At 47.6% G+C, this 19,818-nt stretch overlaps 1 protein-coding gene across 2 annotated transcripts in view; it reads left to right on the plus strand.

Moving 5' to 3' along the window:
- SLC35D1 (solute carrier family 35 member D1) overlaps window positions 1-19,818 on the plus strand; it is a 53,187-nt gene that overhangs the window by 16,688 nt on the left and 16,681 nt on the right. For both annotated transcript variants that reach the window (XM_031968927.1, XM_031968928.1), the window contains exon 8: window positions 488-580. In XM_031968927.1, the coding sequence (XP_031824787.1) occupies window positions 488-580 (93 nt within the window). The remainder of the gene's footprint in view (window positions 1-487; window positions 581-19,818) is intronic.

Below are 19,818 nucleotides of genomic sequence, written 5' to 3' on the forward strand. Positions count from 1 at the left end.
TTCAGCCTCCATCTCCTTTTGGGACGCCTTTTCTGATCCCTCCACGTTACCTCATGAAATGACTCGGTCTAATTCAGCTGCATCCCCAGAAGCCCGGCTGAGGGGGTCGAGCCTATTTATTTCCACTTAATTCAATGAGCTGCCCATTGTATACCGTGCCAGGAGGGCGACTGCCTCAGAGATGTGTGTGTTTGTGCGTGTGTTGAGTGTGAGTCTGCGTGTGTTTGTGCGTGTGTTGTGTGTTTGTGCATGTGTTGTGAGTGTTTATGAGTGCGTCTGTGTGTTTGTGCGTGTGTGTGCGTGTGTGTTTGTGCGTGTGTTGTGTGTGTCTGTGTGAGTGTGTGTTTGTGCGTGTGTTGTGAGTGTGTGAGGATGAAGAGAAGGGGAGACACTGGGTGAGGGAGCTGGCTTTGGAGCCGCTCCGGGAGAAGCCCTGGGCTCCCGCCCGGTGGGGCCGAGCTCACCCCCTCCCTGTTTCCTTTCCTAGGAGCTGGGCAAGTACGGCCTCCTGTACTACAACGCACTGTTCATGATCCTTCCCACCGTGGTCATCGCCTACTTCACAGGGGACGCGCAGAAGGTAGGACGCTTGCTAATCTCGGCCAGTCCGGGGTCGGGCGGGTTTGCCAGGCCTCGGTCTGTCCGCGGTAGGAGGAATGTGCTCGTCAGGGGACGGAGCGGAGGGTTTCCTCCCAGCCCTGTCCCATCCCTCTGTGGGCGATGGTGCCAGAAAGCCTCAGAATAGCTGCTGCCGGAAACAGAAATAGCGCCCCGGCTGCCGGGCCACTTTGCAGGGGAGGAGCCGGAGAGGGAGGATTCTCTGGAGCTTGAACTTCTCCCTTCACACACTGAACTTCTCCCTGCCTCAGTTTCCTCATTTGAGGGAAATGGAGTCAGATTAGCTGCCTGGGGCCTTTTGCTTCGGATTATCCGCAGCCCAGCCAGCCCTGGAGCTTTCTCCTGCGATTGTTTTCTGTTTTGACTGCTGCCCCACAATGCACTGGTTACGGAGCCCGAGCCCACTCGGAGTCCCGACACCACCACCGGCAGCAGCGCTTTCCTTTTAGTATCTAATAGTCCTGGTTCCCCGCGGCAGATGTTTGCTTGGCTCCTCACCGGGACCTGGATAGCGAGGCTGCCCAGACGGGAAAAGCACCCCGCCCCCCCTCACCCCCCAATGCTGGGAAAGCTCGGGGTACCACGGAGGAGACCGAGACTCCGCGTGATTGTCTTGCTGATAAGGCTTGCTTTTTACACTGAGGTCACTTCCTGATATATACCTTCCCTTGCCCCTTCCTTTCCCTACCTCTCAATAGAATCTTCATTCATTTAAAAATATTGGGCAAAGCTAGCAAACCCTCTGATGATCCGGGGATTTGCCGGTGTGTGTGATGCTCTGTACCCGTGGGCTTCCCTCTTTCTGCTAAGACAGTGGAAGTCTATTCCATCATCTCTTCTGTAGAATCAAGGCGATTGGCTCCCCTGGAGCCATAAAGTTTGAACTGGAAGGGGCCTTAGAGGTCACCTGGACCAGGCCTTTCTTCTTCTAGAAAAGGAAACAGTCCGAGCTGGGGAGAATCTGCCCAAGCTTACACGGGTCCTAAATGAGCAAGGTGGGGCTCTGAATCATTTCTGCCTTAGTGCCACCACTGCACCAGGTGGCCTCTATAGAACTGTAATGGGCTGGGTTTGTTCTCTTCCCCTCCCCCTTTCTCTTCTCCTCTCTCCTCTCCCCCCTTTCTTCTCTTTCTCCTCTCTCTTTATTTTATTCCCTTCTTCCCTCCATCTCTTTCTTTTCCTTCATCTTCTTCCTTCCCCTTCCTTCTTTTCCCTGTCTTTTTTTCCTCTTTCTTCTCTTCCCCCTTTCTTTTATTCCCTTCTCCCCCCTCCTCCCTTCTTCCCTCCATCTCTCTTTTCTCACCTTCTTCCCTCCCCTCCTTCTTCTTCCTGCTTCTCTCTCTCTCTCTCTCTCCTCATTCATTCCCCCCTTCTTCTCTCCTCCCCTTGACTCCTCACTGTTATTGTCTCCAGAGGATGGTTAAGAGTCCTTACACCTTGATAGATGTGGAAATTCTAAAATGTTTGTTGAAGTAAAATTACAAACCACATCCTCAGCATCTCCTATGTTCTATGGTAGAAAAAATTGCTCTTTAGACCAGTGGGAATTGCTCCCAAGACTATATGGAGGCTTGTTTATGGAATGATATCTTATGGAGGCTTGCTTGTGGAATTACTTTTGTTTGTTTTTTAAAGAACCATCTTAAGACTTTTAAAAATATGACAACTAATTGTCAGTCAGTCAGTCAAACAGCATTTGTTATGGAGACTAAATCCCACTGCTGGGTATAAGGACAAAAATGCTTTCAAGAAGCTTATGTTTCGTCAGGGAGATGAGAACTACATCTCTAGCTATACAGCAATACAGATGCAGATGATTTGGGAGGAAGGGGCAGCTGGGACTGGAGCCTGATCCAGGAGGGCTTCTTGTAGGAGATGGTACTTAAACAAAGTCTCCCTTTGATGAATCATCTGAATTCACAGGAAAATGCTCATTGTTGTAGATGGTTCCCTCAGTAACACGATGGCTCACAGGGAGGGTTTCAGCCCCTGAATTTAGGCTCTGGCCAAGGAAGCAGATTCTAGCACCTGGCCTTTGTCAAGTGCAGTCTGAAGGGTGACCATTTACTGAGAACAGCTGTTTCCTCTGGCTGGGGAAACTAGTCCAGTATTTGAAAAATACATTTGCTGAGATCTTTAGTTTCTCTCTCACCTCTATTTCCCTTTGATTCCTTCCCGTCTCCCCTCCCAGAAAGCCGTCCCATGGAACAAAGATTCATGGCTCGCATTTATATAAGACTCAAGGTTTGAGAGGTGCATGTCATTTGAGCTCATAATTATAATACCCATTTTAGAGATGTGGAAACTCAAGTGACTTGTCCAGAGTCAGAGTATCTTGAAAGTGAGCTGTGTCAAGAAGAGCTGGAGAGGCAAATACTGAAATATCTGAGGGCCACGAAAGCCTGGGATTTGCCTGTTGGAGTTAAAAAGGGCAGGCACAGGCAGGGCTGTCCAGCTGGCATTCCCCGCATCTACTGGGTTAAAAGTCAGCAGGGTAAAAAATACAGATCTTAATGTGCTTATGTGACTCGTAAGATGGCAGAAATAAAGGGGCTTTGTAGTCAGTCAAGCAATGAGCATTTATTAAGCACCTATTCTATCCCAGGCATGATTCACGTGCTGGTGAGGGAAAGAAAGGCAAAAATGGTTTCTGCCTCCAGGAGCTTACAGTTGAAGGGGGTGGGAGGGAGAGAGCTGGCACATCCAAGTGTGTTGGAGATGATCAGGAGAAGGCCCTGAGATTCAGGACTGGGAAAGGCTTCCAGGTGTTTGAAAGGAGCCAGGAGGTAGAGAAGGAGAGGGGCAGAGAGCCAGGAGGCAGGGAAAATTTCCAGAGCGGAGAGAGGAGAGTCTTGGGGGAGGAACAGCCAGGAGGTCTGGCTCACTAGATCCAAGAGTGATATGAGCCGATTTCAGCTAAGGAGGAGGACTAAACTTGTTGGGGAGGACTTGAAAGCCAGAGGACTGTATTTTTGATCCCAGCAGTAACAGAAAGCCATTGGACTTTATTGGATAAGTGGTGACTTAGGAAGATCACGTTGGAGCAGAGGCTGGGGTGGAGAGGGACAGGAGGCAGCCAGATCCCCCTCCACCCCATCGCTATCACAATAGCCCAGGAGGAAAGTGCTCCTGCACAGGCTGCTGGGTCAGAGGAGAGAAGGGGGCAGGTGGGAGAGATGCTAGAAAAACAAAATCAGCCAGACCTAACAACAGATTGGAAATGGGAGCCGAGAGGGAAGGGGTGGCCTGGTGTCTGCGATGATGGAAGTGCCCTCCTCAAGAAATAAAGAGATTAGGAAGAGGGGAATGGTTTGGGGGAAAGAGGAGTTGGGTGGGATGTGCTGAGCTTGACCCAGTTGTGGGACCCCTGTTTGGCGGTTCCAGTTTGGAGTCTTAGAGCCCAACCAGGAGAGGTGAGAGGCTGCTGCCTAAATGTCCCAGCTCCTGCTCCTAGGAAACCCAGCTTCTGGGCAGCCTGCCGGCCCTTCCCCATCTCCTCCCCCTCTTCACAGGTGCTCAGTGCTTCTCCACCCTCCCTAGGAATTATCGGCTTCTCCTTTATCTGTATTTTGTATTTACTTGTCTTGGTAACTGTGGTTCCCCCTAGAGGAATGCAGACTCCTGAGGAGCAAAAATGTGTCTCTCTCCTATTCCCAGGCCTTGGGTCCTGCTGGGTCCCCAGGGGCTATTTCATGGATGTTTGGTGATTGATTCCATCCATTCTTTGTGTTTAAAGATATAGAATCTTAAAGGAGATGCTTGTGTCTGCTAATAAACCCCCCCAAATTATGGCTCATTAAGAGTTTCTTTTTAAAGAACTAAGTTCAGCTAAAAAGGGAGGGGGGGGTAACCTCTTGTCTAGGAGAGCACATGGCAGTGCCAAGTACCAAGGTCCCAAAGCCAGTAAGCACGTTGGCGATCTGTGGTGGAAGCTTTTGTTTCCTTGAATTTCTAGGGGGAAGCTGCCAAGAGATCTCTTTTGTGTCCTTGGAGTTTGTGCCCGTCGGTTAAGATTTGCTCCTGGCTGTTATTTTGTGGGCTGTTTGTGGACTTTAGGCCCTGGGGCTGGTCCAGCAATTATACTGGGAGAAGCGGAGACAAAAATAAGTGAATTTCACTGACACATGAATGTTATTTTCATCCTCCCTATCTTCTTGAGACCTCATTTAAAACTAAGATGGTGAGCCACTTTCTATAAATAAAAGAAAGAATAACAATGCCAGTAATAGCAATAATGCTTATTGGGAGTGAGTAGAGTATGGGGAAAAGTGCTGATGTTTGAGGCAAAACACGAATTCTGACCTAAGGGCCTCTGGCATTTATTTATCTGTATGATCTTGTCACACCACTTTTCTGTCTCTGGTCTCATCTGCAAAACAAGAGAGTGCAAGTCAAGGATGTTGATGGTTCCTTTCTGTAAAGCTTTGATCTGTTGGGTCATAAAAAATCATGAGGCAGAAAGTCTCTCAGGTTGATGAGTTTATTAACTAGCTGTCACATGCGGTAGCCATAACGCTTACATGTCTTTTGGTAGCCCAGGCTAGGGACCACAGCATTCCCCTCGATTACCCCAATTTTGGTAGCCCTGCCCAGACAACACTGGCTCCTTCCTTTACCAGTCACTGTTCCCCGCTTGACATGATGTTGACATGAGACTTTTTCCTTCTGCTGGAGATAGGTTTTCCAGACCATCCAGAGGTCTCCTATACACACAGGCCTGTAGTTTATCAGCAACTTCCTTGCCTCCTTTTTCTGTTTTGCAACCTGGTAGATCAGCCCAAATTATTCTCCCTTATTACAATATTCTGGCATACCCAGATGCAGAAGTTTTACCCTTCAGATCCTAAATCCTGGGGAAGACCAGGATCTCCAGATCCTTTCTACTTCTAAAATCTCTGAGCCCATGAGAGGCAGTGTGGGACAGTGGGAAGTGCCATAGATTTGGAGACAGAGGACCCAGATTCAGCCTCAACTGTACCTGGCTTGTTTTCGAGGTCTCTCTGGGCGTTAGTTTATTCCCTGGAAAATGAGGGTGTTGGACTGGATCATCTCAAAAGTCCCTTCTAGCCCTGACTCTGAGATCCAGGCAGATAAAATATAGCTCAGAAATTTTAAGGCTTGTGAATTCTCAATTTGAACTGACATGATTTAGGGTGGCTTATGGGACAGGGTCCCCAGACAGTTTCCACTTTATTCCATAAATTCTTAGAAGTCTAATCTTGCCACGACTGATAAATTCGTCCTCCTAAATCAGGCCCCTCTCCAGTTGAAAAAACGAGTTGCCCCAGGTTTCAAGAAGCCAGTGTAGACTTGGCCTTACGGCCCCCAACAAGCCGGCTCTAACCTCTGAACCTTCCAGCCTTGTTTTGCTTTCAGCCCTTTGGTGGAGCTGGGCTCCCCTCCTCTTAGTTCTCCTAGTTTGGAGTGCGCTCTCTCCCCAGCTCAGCCTTTTCAAAGACTCATTTCCTCAAAGACTGAACTCTGGTCTCGGGTGTTGTTCATCCACTGGCCTGACTTTCCTGTACATAATAGGCTCTTGAGAAAACTTATTCCTGCTAAAATCAATATTAAGTGCCTAAGCTAGGGCTGTGGAGAGAGAAAGGGGATGCAACGGGAGTTTAAGACGATGTATTTATGCCCTACAAAGCACCGGGTTTGATTGGGGGCCGATCACATGGGATTTCCCCTAGTGCCACAGGATTATCCATGGGCCGTTGCAGAGAAGCCCCTAGATCTGGGCCTAATGCTGTTGCCCTCCCTGTTCATTTGTTAGGCGGCTACCTAGAGCATCCCTAGGCATTCCAGGCCCTGGAGTATTTTGGGCTTTAGAAGATTTATTTGTCTTCTGTAACCCTTGGGTAAAAACCAGTCCCCTGGGAGATAAAAGCAGATAAAAGGCACCTGGATCAGAAGACAAATCAGTTCACCAGGAAATTCCCTGGAGGCCCCTCCAAAATCTCTTTAAAAACCCTTGCCCAAAGGACACACACCCTGAGTCCAGATCAGCCACCTGGGCTGAGGGATCCCAAATGGGCCCGGGTGCACTGCCGGGGATCCTGGCCCACCACAGCCCTAGTGGATGGGATGGGGGCCCAGATCCTCCCGGCCCACCCCAGGTACTTTGTAAGTCCCTTTCCCGAGATGCTGTGGGCCGGGAGTGATTCCCTGCCTCCCGCTGGGCTGAGCCACTCTGCTGCTGCCCGCTGTTCCTTGGAAAGCCCACTTGCTTTCTCGTCCTCCACATTTTCCGAAGGCTCTTCCAGCTCGTCTGGCCTGGATCTGGAGAGCCGGATTCACCTCCAGGCCCCAGGGAGCCGGGGAGGAGGACTCTGTGGGGAGTGCTAGGGAAACGGCCCGAGAGCCGGGAATAGGGAAAAAAGGCCGCCTGGAAATGAGTGGGAGGGGAGTTGAGTTTGGGCCCCTGCGGAGCAGAGTCCTAGGGGTGGGGGCGGGTGAGAATGGGCCGCAGAGCGCCGGGGAGTCCACGCTGGCCTGGGCCGCCTCAGGGTGGGCAGCGGTCCGGAGACGGCGGAGGCAAAGGGCGACTGGAGGTTTCCAAAAGCAGGCGGCCAGAGGCCCGGAGCAGGCGGCCCGGAGCAGGCGGGCGGCCAGAGGCCCGGAGCAGGCGGCCCGGAGCAGGCGGGCGGCCAGAGGCCCGGAGCAGGCGGCCCGGAGCAGGCGGGCGGCCAGAGGCCCGGAGCAGGCGGCCCGGCGCGCTCCCGGGGAGACAGGTTACAAAGTAATCCGCAGAGCGCAGACAGTTCCTGCCGGGACGGGCGGGGCTTCTCTGGGAGGAGGCTTCCGCCCGCAGGCAGCTCCCGCACTTTCCCTGGAAACTGACACGTTCAGGTGATACAATGTAACTCGGTGCCGGAAGCCAAGCGCCGCGGCCGCCTCCAGCTTTGTTATGGGTGCACATACACTTACTCTACTCAATCTAGCTCACATGTTTAGTCTAAGTAAATCAATTTCTTATTCGTAAATACGCTTATTACATGTAAATTGCCAAGACACGTGCTAATTTTATAAACATATACTTGCACTTCGTTAGAATTCGTTTCCTTTGTAATCCTGGGCATTTCTTTTATGCATTTGAAAACCTGATTCTGAGGAAGTGTTACACGTATTAATTTTATAAATAGATAATAATTGCACTTCATGAGAATTAGTTTCTTGGGTATTTATTTTATGCATATAAAAACCTGATTCTGAGGAAGTATTTTATAACTAGATAATAATTACACTTTATTAGAATTCGTTTCCTTTGTGATCTTGGGTATTTATTTTATGCATTTGAAAAAGGTGATTCTGAGGAAGTGTTCAAAAATTCCACCAAGTAGGGGCAGCTAGGTGGTGCAATGGATAGAACACCAGTCCTGAAGTCAGGAGGTTCTGAGTTCAAATCTGGTCTCAGACACTTAACACTTCCCAACTGTGTGATCCTGGGCAAGTCACTTAACCCCAATTGCCTCAGCAAAAAAAAAAAAAAAAAAAAAAAAAAAATTCCACCAGGAAGCCAAGAGTCAAGGCCACACCCACATAAAAATAATAATAATTAAGAATTTTTCTCTGAAAGTACTTACAAAAATTTCAGCAGTTACATAATTTCTGCTTCAGTTTCCTTATTTGTAAAATGGAGATTAATAGCACCTCCCTCCCAGCATTGTAGGGGCCAAAGGAGGTAATAGTAAGTAAAGCATTTTCCCTGGCACACAGTAGGTCTTGTTGTTCAGTCATGTACCGTTTTTCATGACCCTATTTCAGGTTTTCTTGGGGAAGATACCGGAGTGGTTTGCTATTGCCTTCTCGTGCTCATTTTATAGAGGGGGAAACTGAGGCCAGCAGGGTGAAGTGACTTGCTAATGGTCACCCGGTTAATGAGGGTTTAGGGCCAGATTTGACTTCAGAAAGATGTGTCTTCCTGACTTTCTCGACTGCATCTCCTAGTTGCCCTGGACACAGTCAGTGCTATGTCAACATCAGAATTTATTATTATTATGGATAATGGTGGTGATGGTGATAGTAGTAATAGTGGCACTCATAATCAACACTGATAATTTTTAATCATTGGCTTATAGATTTAGTGCCATCTAGTCCAAGCCTCTGACTTTTACAGAAGAGGAAAATGAGAGTAGGGGACTGGACTGGCCCAGGTGATAAGTAACAGAAAGTTACTTGACCTGGCATCTTTTAACTCTGAATTTATTTACCTTCCCATAGTCCTATGGGGTTATTTTGGAAAAAGAAATAACCTGCTTAAGAGAGTCAGACACACAGTTCTCGTTTGTTCTCTCTCTCTGTCTCTCTCTCTGTCTCTGTCTCTGTCTCTCTCTCTCTCTCTCTCTCTCTCTCTCTCTCTCTCTCTCTCTGTCTCTCTCTCTCTCTCTCTCACACACACACACACACACACACACACACATAATGTGTAGAATTTATTCCATACTTTTGTAACCAAAAAACCATCACAAGCCCGTGAGAAATGTGTTGCCAAACAGAGCAAAGGGGAAAATGGCATCCTCACGTCAGAAGGCATCCATGTGTGTGGAATTTATTTTCCTACTGTTTAAATTCAGAATAAAAAAAAAAATTTACTTTCAGAAAAGGGAAAAACCTTCTTTTTTGCCAGAAAAAAAAAGCTTTCCATTGAAGTGATTTCCCTTGGAGTCGTTTCTGCCTGGTGCTAGACAGTTGTTAAGTACTTAGCTGGGACCGGGTTCCGGTGGGGGACTTTCTGCTACATTTATATTTTCCGTCTTTGCCTAGGACCTGGGGCCTTAGAAGCTAAAGAGGCCTGGGGCCTCTTGTTTCGTTTGGACAGAGGGGGGTCTGGGCTCATTGGCCTCCTGCTACCCTTTCAGTAGTTCAGGAGGGAGGCGGAACTGCATCTGATGCTCTCTCCCCCCCCTTCCCCCCGTACCCCAATACTTGAAGCCGGAGATTCTTTTGGCTTTAGGTCAACTCCTCTTCCAACCTCATTGCCCTTTTAACTTTGAATCCCTTTGAAATGTTACCTAATTGGAAGGATTACTGGATTGTACTGGGATCCTAGAACTTGGCTAGCAGGGACCTTTAAGATCTGGCCCCACCTCTTCACTGATGGCTGAAACCAAGACCCAGCTGGGTTCAGTGACTTGTCTAAAGTCTCATTGATAACGATTTTCAGTTTTCTCTAAAAAAGGCACGAACTCAGTTGACTGGAGTCTTGCCAATTTGGCAAGCATTTATTAGGCACTTACTATATGCCAGGCACTATACTGAGTGCTGGAAGGATAAATGCAAACAAAAAGAAAGTCCCTGCCCTTAAAGGGCTTAAGTTTGGGAAGGGGGGGGGGGGGAGAAGACAGCTCTTAAGGGGAACTGAAAAGCCCGTATTTTCCCGAGCCAGAAGCATCTTCCAAGGCCTGAAGGCTGTGTGTGAAGAATGGAGGGGAAGTCTGAGGAGGAGTGGGGAGAGGATGGAAGGAGTGAGCCAGGAAACCTTGGGTTCTGCTCCTGCCTCTGAATTGCCACAACTATAACTAACTCCCCTGTGCTATGGCCAGAGGTGTCAAACTCACACCCGAGTCCACAGAACTCCAGACCTCCAGGCAGAAACAGAATAAAATCGAATTGGGAAGTGTGTAGCTAAATAAATATACACTGAAATGCAAGTAATGCGTTTTCTAGTCACTGTGCTGCCCTCCTGTTCTTTTTGAGTTTGAGCCTGCTGCCTTCAGCAGCTATTGGGCAGATGATTATTATCTCTGATTGGCTGTAATGGAGGATATTTCCTTACTGGGATTTCCTTCTCGCCAAGGAAATATAGTAGATATACTATACTATACTATACTACACTAACTATACTATACTACACTATACTATAAACATACAATATATATAATATAAATAAATCTATAACTATAACTATACTATAATATATATAATATAAATAAATATGTAACTATAAATATATATATATATATATATATATATATACTACGGAGATATAGTAAAAGGACAAACTTTCTCCTGGCCAATGCTAGGTGTGAGCTACACAAAGACCAAATCAAACAGATTTTGCCTTCAAGGAGTCTATATTGTCCAGGGGAGAAGGGGAAACAGTGGCAGTCAGTGCATAAATATAAAATGTCAGCCGGGGGCAGGGCAGTGGGAGGTAGGGGTAAGACGTGCATTAACACTTGGGAGAATCAGCAAGGGCCTCCAGGGCTGGGTGCCCCTTGAGCTGATAAACAGACCTGGGCAGAAAGGAGGAGAAATTGGCACCCAAGTTTATAGTCCTAGGGATTGGACAGAGAATGGAAGCCTTGTAACTGATTTTCTATTTACCTTTAAAAGGGGGGGGGGCACTTATTTTTATTCCAGGTTCCTCAGTAGGTCCTAGACCTGCCAGGAAATAATCGAATTTGTCTTCAGTGTCTACTTATAAAATGTTCCGGATTCTAGTCCGGGAGTGTCAGGGAGGCCGGCCTGCTTTATGCTTTATGCAGAAAAGTCACCCGGGCTGACAAAGGTGGCCAGGTTGACCGCACAGCTCTGCTGAGCGTCAGGCAGTCCCGATGATCTGCTGGGCTGGACCACTCTCCTTGCCCACAGCCAGTGGGGGTCACTTACCAGGCTGAGGGGGGCTGCGTCTCCTGGGCCTGCTCCCGGCAGGATGGGCTGGAGAGGTGTTCTCCAGGAGCCATCGGAGAACAGAACCCATCTGTCTGGGTGCACAAGGGCCGCCCTGTAGCCTGCCAGGGTGGGATAATGTCTCCATTATGCAACCTTAGAAATTACAAGCCTTGGATGAGTTTTCTGGGAGCTGGCGGCAGCCTGAATTCCATACCTGGCGGCTGCCTCCTCAGCTCTGGTGACTGAGAGAAATGAGTGTTCTTGTTGTTATTTATTTACTTAAACCTTTTCACAGCTCCTGTGCCAGGGCCAGCAGCCTCTCCAGGGCAGCCCTCCCCGTCTCTCAGCCTATAAATTCCACGGCCCTGATAACTGCAAAATTGGAAGCCGATTCCTTCTCCTTTGATGATTAGGCGGCCTTTTGAAGCACCCCAGCTATTTATCTATCCAGCTGGCAAAATAAAGTCTCTTGGCCTTCTGGGATATGTGCTACTTTAAAATTTTAAGAAGAAAATTCAATCCAGTTAAAAATTTTTAAAATTTGTATTTTGTATTTTGACATCATCTTCATTTCTGAGTTTATCCTCCTCCTCCTCCTCCTATCTGATATCCATTGTTACAGAAATTTGTTTAGAGGAAAAAAAATCTCACCTTTATCAATTCTAACAGTATTTACAGTTTAGCAAACAAATATAGGAGACTGAGTCACTTAATCTCTGCCTCATTTTCCTCATCTGTAAAATGGGTAATAATAGCATTTTCCTCCCAAGGTTGTTGTGAGAATCCAATGAGATAATATTGATAAAGCAGTTGACAAATCTTTTAAAAAGCATTTAAATATGAGCTCTTATTTTTAATAGTAATAGTAACAATCAATCAGATTGTCTAGAGCCAAGCTGTGCTCCATATTACTATCTTTATGTTCTCAGAGTTAGGAGAGAGTCCAAACCCACCCTTGTGGGGGTGTTTAGGGCACAAAGGTAAAATAACATGTAATAAGTTGATGATGAAAGTCACCATGTTACTGAGGCACCATCTGCAAAAATGATCATTTTCCTGCTCCTGTGTTTTCAGATGATTCATCAGAGCTTTGTTGTACTTAATCTCATTAAGTTTTTCAGGCCATTCTACTGCACAAATAAACTAGAGTTTAAGGACTAGAAGAGACCCTAGTAAGAGAGCTATAGCTTCCTCTACAGGAGGCCCACTGGGCTCTCCCCTTCTCAGCCCAAGGCTGGAGTATGGGGCTCAGTCAATTCAGCTCCGCAGGGTTTAAGAAAATGAGGAGAGGCAGGAGAGCTTCCAGAATGGAGCCCCCCACGTGGTAGAGCTAGGGTTGGGAGAGGCCTTAGATAGAGGTCCCTCCTACAAGATGGCCAAACTGGAAGGACCATCGTTGGGTACTTTGTGGTGTAATTCTCATCTAGGTGTGGCTTGCTAAGGTCTCTTCCCACGCTAAAATTGTGATCATCCCAACTTGCCCAAGGTCACACAGCTGATAAGTAGTGAAATACTAAAATGGCAGAGTTGGAAGGAGCTCAGAGGTTATCACCAGGGGCCATGTAACCTAGAGAAGAAAAGTCCTGGATGGATGGATGTATATGTGCTGGGGGAAGGATACTGAGTATTGTCTCTAAGTAGGTGAAGAGCTGTGAGAAGGAAGAGGGATTGAATTAGCTGCGCTTTTCACTTCTTTGGAAGTGATGAGGGATGGCAAGTGATTTGGAGTTAAAGGAGGGAAAGTGTGCAAAGTCATCAGTCTCACTCTCCTCGGGAGCCATCTGGGTCCAGTGGCAAGATACAGATCAGGCTGAAGGCAGAACTGGAAGAATAATAATCATAAGAATTTCCAGGAAGCACATTTACACTCGGCGTAAACAAAAATGTTCCAATAAGTTGGGGCAGCTCAAAGAGCTTTGGAAGAGTTGCTTTGGAAGGCAGGGCTTTCTCATTCCCTTGAATGACCACTTGCTAGGGACCTTATTGGGGGAAGGAATCGGGGGAGTTTCCTAGATACTGTGCACTCCTCTTGTCCTGATAACTCAAATCCAGGGTTTCTGGCTCCCAAATTTATGTCGAACTCTTTCTGTGCTGCTGCCATTACTCGGTCATTGGTCAGTTGGGGAACAAACTGTGTCAGTAATGTGGAAATATGATTAACATGATTGTGTGTGTGTGTGTGTGTATCAGATTACTTGCCATCTTGGAGAGGACAAGAGGGAGGAAGAAAATGTGGAACTCAAAAATCTTTAAGATGGAAAACTATCTTTACCTACAATTGTAAAAAAAATAAAATAAAATAACGATTTACATAATAAATGGAGGAGATGAGCAATGAGTCAGGAGCTTTGCTAAGCATGATATGGAGAAAGGCAGAAACCAGTCTGCTGTCACAGAGTTCACATTTCTGATAGATTAGAATAACTAGGTAAAGACAACATATAGAGGAACCTTCATCTCAGGGGGATGGCATTAGCACCTGACTTGTTGGGGAGGGGTCTTTTCTTCAAGATGTCGGGATCTGAACTGAATCTTGCAGGATTTGGCAATCCCGAAAAGGTGGAGGTGAACAGGAGACTTGAGAGAAGTGCCAGTGAGTCGGAGCTACTAGATCTTAGAATACATAGATGGGTATCAGGTTTGGGGGTCTGGAAAGGTGGGAAGGGACCTTGATGTAAGAAAAAACTTTTAAAACTGAAGCCTGCTAAGGGCATCTAGGTGGTGCAGTGGATAGAGCACCAGCCCTGAAGTCAGGAGGACCTGAGTTCAAATCTGGCCTCAGATACTTGATACTTCCTAGCTGTGTGACCCTGGGCAAGTCACTTAACCCCAATTGCCTCAGCAAAACAAAACAAAAATAAATAAATAAAAATCCTGCTGCCCTTGGCTGTAGAGAATTTTCTAGCATTTATTTTCAAATGGCAGATTGGAGGATCCAGGTTAGAATTTAATTCCTTTTTCTGGATTTCTGGCGAGAGAATCAGCAAAGACCTACAGAATCATTCTCATTCAGCCTCTCTCCTTTCTACCCATTCAAAGATGACTGGTTCATTTTTAGATTTACAGGAAACTAGCTGGATCAAAGCTACAATTTGGGGTTGAATCCCAAAGTGGACCAGCAGTGGAAATGGCTCCACGTTTGGAGGCCGAGGACCCAGGTTCAAATCCCTTAGTCCTTCTGTGACTTATGTCCCTGGAGACAGCCCTGAGGACTCCCCTTTGGAGAGGTTTGGGAAAGCAGCCAGAATTGGCAAGGATTCAGGGAAAGTCACTGAGGCAACCTTTTGCAATGGAAAGGATCAGTAAACTTGGAGACAGAAGACCTGGGTTTAAATCCTGCTTTTTGTCACTACTTGTATGTTCTTAGGAAAATCATTCTCCTCTGCGTCTCAGTTTCCTTATTTGTAAAAATGATCTTTAGATTTCTTTCTATTTTTAAATCTTCTGTGTTTAGCAGTGTTTTTTCCTTCTTGGAGATCAAGATAGAGACTTTTATTTTAAACTTATTAAAAAACTTCTTTTATCTTTATTCAACACCAAATAAAATTTCTGCACTATAGGACAAAGAAGGAGGATGGTACTTGAAATCACAAATCTCTATTATCTGCGAGTTGGTTTTCTTTTGTAAATGTATACTCATTTTGAAAGTTGTCTCTAAGAGAACTCAAGTAAATCCTGGAAACTTCCCATGCTAATGAGTGAAGCATTTGGTCTCTAGAGCCCAGCTTCTTAAACTATGGGTTGCACCCCCATAGAGGGTCTCATAATGGAAGATAAGGGTTGGGAAACTGACTTATTACCAGTAAATGTTTGATTTGTATACCTGTTTTATATCCCTATATTCCCTGGGTCATGTACAAGTTTTTCAGGTAAAAAGAGGTTGCGAGTAGAAAAACTATAAGAAGCTCTGCTCTAGACAATGAGCCTGGCTTCAGCACTTAGGAAAAGCAAGGCTTCTTCCTACATCTCCCAACTCAACTACAAAGCCTCTGTACAACAGTGCTCCCCCTTTCCCTCCTCCCCCTCCCATCTTTAGCCAGGAGGTAGCAGATCCAAGCAGATCCAAGCAGCTTCCGGCCAAGGCAGCCCGGGCCAGCTCCCCAGCTAATTATGCTGCGTTCCTTTGAGCTGGGTAGGTGTGCAGAGGTTCGCTGGGTCATGTTACACTTTGGGAACCGGAGCCCACATTCAGCCTGAGCAGAAACCTCAAACCAAGCCCTTTGTGGACTTTTTCTGTAATCATGGCCCCAGCTCAACCCAGATTTCAGATTGCGGGCCCTGTGGCCAGGATTCTTGCCAATTCTGGCTGCTTTGGGGCTCACCGGGAGATGGAGTCTCCAGGGGAAGTTCTTCCCAGGGCTGTCTCCTGGGGCACAAGCTGAAATCAGTGACCTCTTTGAATAAATGAATGAACAAGTGGAAATTCATTTGTTTTTGCTAAGCTTTCTGTGCTTCGTGAAGGGTCTGTGTCTGAAGGCAGAGGCAGCCCTGCTCACAAGAAGCCTCTATTCTAATTGCAGGGGGCTGTTAGCCCTTTTTTTGGGGGGGGGCTGGACCCCTTGTGTGGGTAGTCATTTTGGGGAAGTCTATGACTCGTGTTTTTAAATGTAGAAAATAAAATGCATAGAATTACAAAGGAAACCAAATCACATTGAAATATAGTTATCAGAATTTTATTTTTAAGTACATGGATCCCAGCTTAAATCTGGTAACAAGAGGGCACGACTCATCTAAAGCACCAGACCAGAGAAGGTGGATGCCAGAGAGAAGGGGATCAGTACCCTGAAAGATGATGGGGAGACCTGCAATCGTGGGCTTGGGGAGAGCTCCCCACTCACGACACCAAGGGACCCAGGGCTGCGAGGAGACACATTTAGACCAGTGGCCACAAAGTCACAGAGCTGGACGGCCCGTGGAGATCGTTGAGTCCCATTTTACAAAGGAAGAAACTGGCCCAGAAACATCATGTGATTTCTGTCGTGCTCACCCAGCAAGGTCCGGGTGGTCCAACCAGGAGCTGTCTTGTTCCTGGCCCAAGGTTCTGTGCGTGTCACCGAGGATTCTATTGGCACATCTATGATCAGGGAAGGAAGGGAGGAGAATAAGTTTTTATTAAGTGCCTACTATGTGCCAGCAACCAGAAAATTGGGAAAATGGATTTTCCCCTCTGCCATGTTCACTCTTTCACTTATTTCCAACTTCCCTGTCTACTGGCTCCTTCCCTGTTGCCTCCAAACACGCCATCTCCCCATCCTGAAACCCCCCCTCGCTTGAGCCATTCTTCTCTCGTTCTGTTTTTCCTTCTGCCCTTTGTAGCTGTCTACGGTGAGCAGCTCCACTTTGGCTCCTCTTCCTCCCTTTGTAATAGGAATCTAGCCTTCCCTTGGCCACAAAAATCAAGATCAGGCCTGACCTTGCCTCTCCCCACCTCAGTAAATTCCTGTGGCTCCTTCTTGCCTCCAGGATTAAATACTGCTTGTTTGGCAAGCCCTTTCTAACCCCTCCTCCTCCCTCCCCAGTCTTAACTCCTCATTCCCGCCGCCAGGTTCTTGGATCCAAGACACGGCTCCCTGGTTACTCCAGCAGAGTCTCGGCTCTGGGCATTTCTTCTGACTGCCCCTCACCCCTGTCCTGGAAGGCCCTCCTGACCTCCCAGGCGTCCTTTAGGGAATCCCCCTCCTCTAGGAAGCCTTCCCTGACCCCTCTGAATCCCAGCCTACCCTCTGGTATCTGTTTCCTATTTACCCTGGGTTTATAGAGCTCATTTCTATCGATGTGCCTGTCTCCCCCAAAACTAAGAGCTTTTTGAGAGCAGGGACTGTCTCTTCTGCCTCTCTCTGTATCCCCAGTGCTTGGAACACAGTAGGTGTTTAATATATGCTGATTGATAGACCTTGGCCTCCCAGGACCTCAGTTTCCTTACCTGTAAAATGAGAACATTGGACTCAGGAGGCTCTCCAGTCTCTCCCAGGTCTAGGATTCTGTGACCTCCATGAGCCCACTTCTCATATCTGTAAAATGGAGCCGGGGACCCCTGTCCTGTTTACCCCTCAGGTGGTGGCTGGGCTCATGAATGCCACGTGCTTTGTGGACTTTAAAGTGCTGTTATCTCAGCAGGAACCAGAAGGGACCCCTTGAAGTAGCTAGTCCAACAGCCCAGGGAGAGAGGGGGGAGAGAGAGAGAAGAAAGAGAGCCAGAGAGCTCTCCCCCAGGCCCCAGGTTAGGGAACGTCAGCCGGTGTGATCTGAACTCAGGCCCTCCCCCCTGCAGAGCCAGCCTCCTTCCTGCCCATCCGCCTCATTCTCCTGTAACATTCTGCCCCCGGTGTCCCAAGACCCGGCGTTTGGGGCGGGCAGTTTGTCTTCCTAGAATCTGTCACCGTGACTCGGGGTCACGAATCTGTTGTGGGAAGGAAGCTGTTGAATCCCCTCCTTTCCCCCCATTTTACAGATTTGTAGATGCAGGGACTTAGCCAACGTCCCTCAGATAGCAAGTGACAGGGAGGGTTTGAACCCTGACCCTCTGCCTCCCAAATCAGCGTTCTTTCTGCAGGTAATAATAGCTAAGCTTTATTTAGCACTTAAAGGAGCAAAACAGGCAGTGAGACACCTGGTGCTAGAGCGCCGAGTCTGCATTCAAGAGGACCCAAGTTCAGCTGTGGCTTTAGATACTTCCTAGCTGTGTGATCCTGGACAAGTCATTTAATCCTCTTGTCCTCAGTTTCTTTGTAAAATGATCCAGAGAAGGAAATGGTCAACCAATATCTTTGATAAGGAAACCCTAAATGGGTCATGAACAGTCAGACACAGCTAATTGACTAAACAACAAAGGTTCTCTATCTTCTGCTCCTCTTTTCCCTTCCTCCTCTTCCTCCTTTTCTTTTTCTCCTCCTCCTCTTCCTTCTTCTTTCTCTCTCTCCCCCCTCTTTCCCTCTCTTTCCCCTCCTCTCTCCCTTCCCCCCCACCCTCTTCTCCATACAAATAGGTGCTGTTACCCCATTTAGGAGGCAGAATCTGGAACAATTTAAGTTACTTGAAGTGATAACATATAAAATGTTTTGAAAATCTTAAAGTCAATTGGTCAACATTTATTAAGATTGATTACTGTGTTCTAGTACTGTGCCTTACTTAACCCAAGGTTAGGTAATTCCTTAGGTAGGAATTATCACTATTATTTCAAGCTGCTGTTATTATCCCCATTTATCAGATGAGGAAACTGAGGCAGATTGCAGTTAAGTGATTTGTTCTGAATGACTCAACCATTAAGTATCCAAGGTGGGATTTGAATCCTCCTCCAAGTCTAGCACACTCATTCTTTTCCTGTCTTTCTGTGTGGCTTATTTGCATTTTATTGTGATTATCCTATAGATTGTTCTTATTTCACATCCCTCTGTATCAGCCCTTACAAGACAGTTTGTGAGGAAGACTTTTCTCTACTCATCCCATGACCTTTCTGGGCCTCAGTTTACTCACCTGTGAGATCAGAAGGCTGGGTCGGGCGCCTTCTCAGTTCCCTCCCTGTCCTGCAGTCACCTTTCCATAGAATTCAGGTGAATCCTCTCACAGTCGGAGCTCCATCACCACATCCATGGGCACTATTTTCCCTCTCCAGCCTTGGTGGCTGTCCCCAAAGCACTGACGTCTTGATTTTTCCATCCCTCCCTCGTTTCACTTTGCACAGGCTATTTCATCAAGGCAGGTTCTCTCAGTGTGATCTGGCCCTGCTCCCTGGCAGCCAGATGGCTTTTAGGGCTGACTTTGGCAGCAGGATCAGGGCCCTGGAGCCGCACCTCCTGGTGCTTCCAGCTGAACCCATTTCCAGGCCGGTCCTTGAAAAACAAAAGCACAGCGCCTTCCCAGGAACCTTTTGCAGCTTGGGCTCCCGTCGCAGTTTCCTGGCTGTGGGTACAACCCACAGTTTATATAGTGTTAAGGCCCTTTGGAAGCCACAGGGACTCTCAGGTAGATGATTTCTAGTAAGGAGGACTCTGGGAAGGATCTTGCCAGCAAGAAAAATGACACAAGGACACCCTCAAGGTCTCTCTGAAGAGCTTTGGATTGGATTGTGTGACCGGGAAACACGCTTCCTTTGGGACAGGCAGGATTAGAGAGTCTGCCCCAACGTTCGCAGGGACTGTTGATTTCGGACCCGCGGTGGAGCGTTTGGAACTCGTCCTGCTCGAATCAGCCACAGTCGGGCCCTGTAACCCCTCTCTAACATGGGGTGTCATTCGGGTCCTCTCGGAGAGGAGGGAGGACAACAGGCAGCCATCGTGTCGGGCACCCTGCTGAGTACTGAGGGTACTGAGAGACTGGCTGGGAGACAATGTGTCCTTCAGTGTCACAGAGATGGAAGGGAAGCTCAGAGAGGAAAGGGCCACAGCTGGGGCTGCAGGAATACAGGAAAGGCTCCTGCGGAAAGGTTTGGGCCAAGATTCCAGGGAAGCCAGAGAGCTTTAGGGGTGAAGGCACAGGGACGTCCCCAAGGGCACAAACAGTCCATCAACACCTAGCAAAGCTGCTGGTGGGCTCCGGGGTCTAGAGTTCTGAACTTAGAATCAGGAAGAACAGAGTTTGAGTCCTCCA

Source organism: Sarcophilus harrisii, chromosome 4 (genome assembly GCF_902635505.1).
Source record: "Sarcophilus harrisii chromosome 4, mSarHar1.11, whole genome shotgun sequence".
NCBI lineage: Eukaryota > Metazoa > Chordata > Mammalia > Dasyuromorphia > Dasyuridae > Sarcophilus > Sarcophilus harrisii.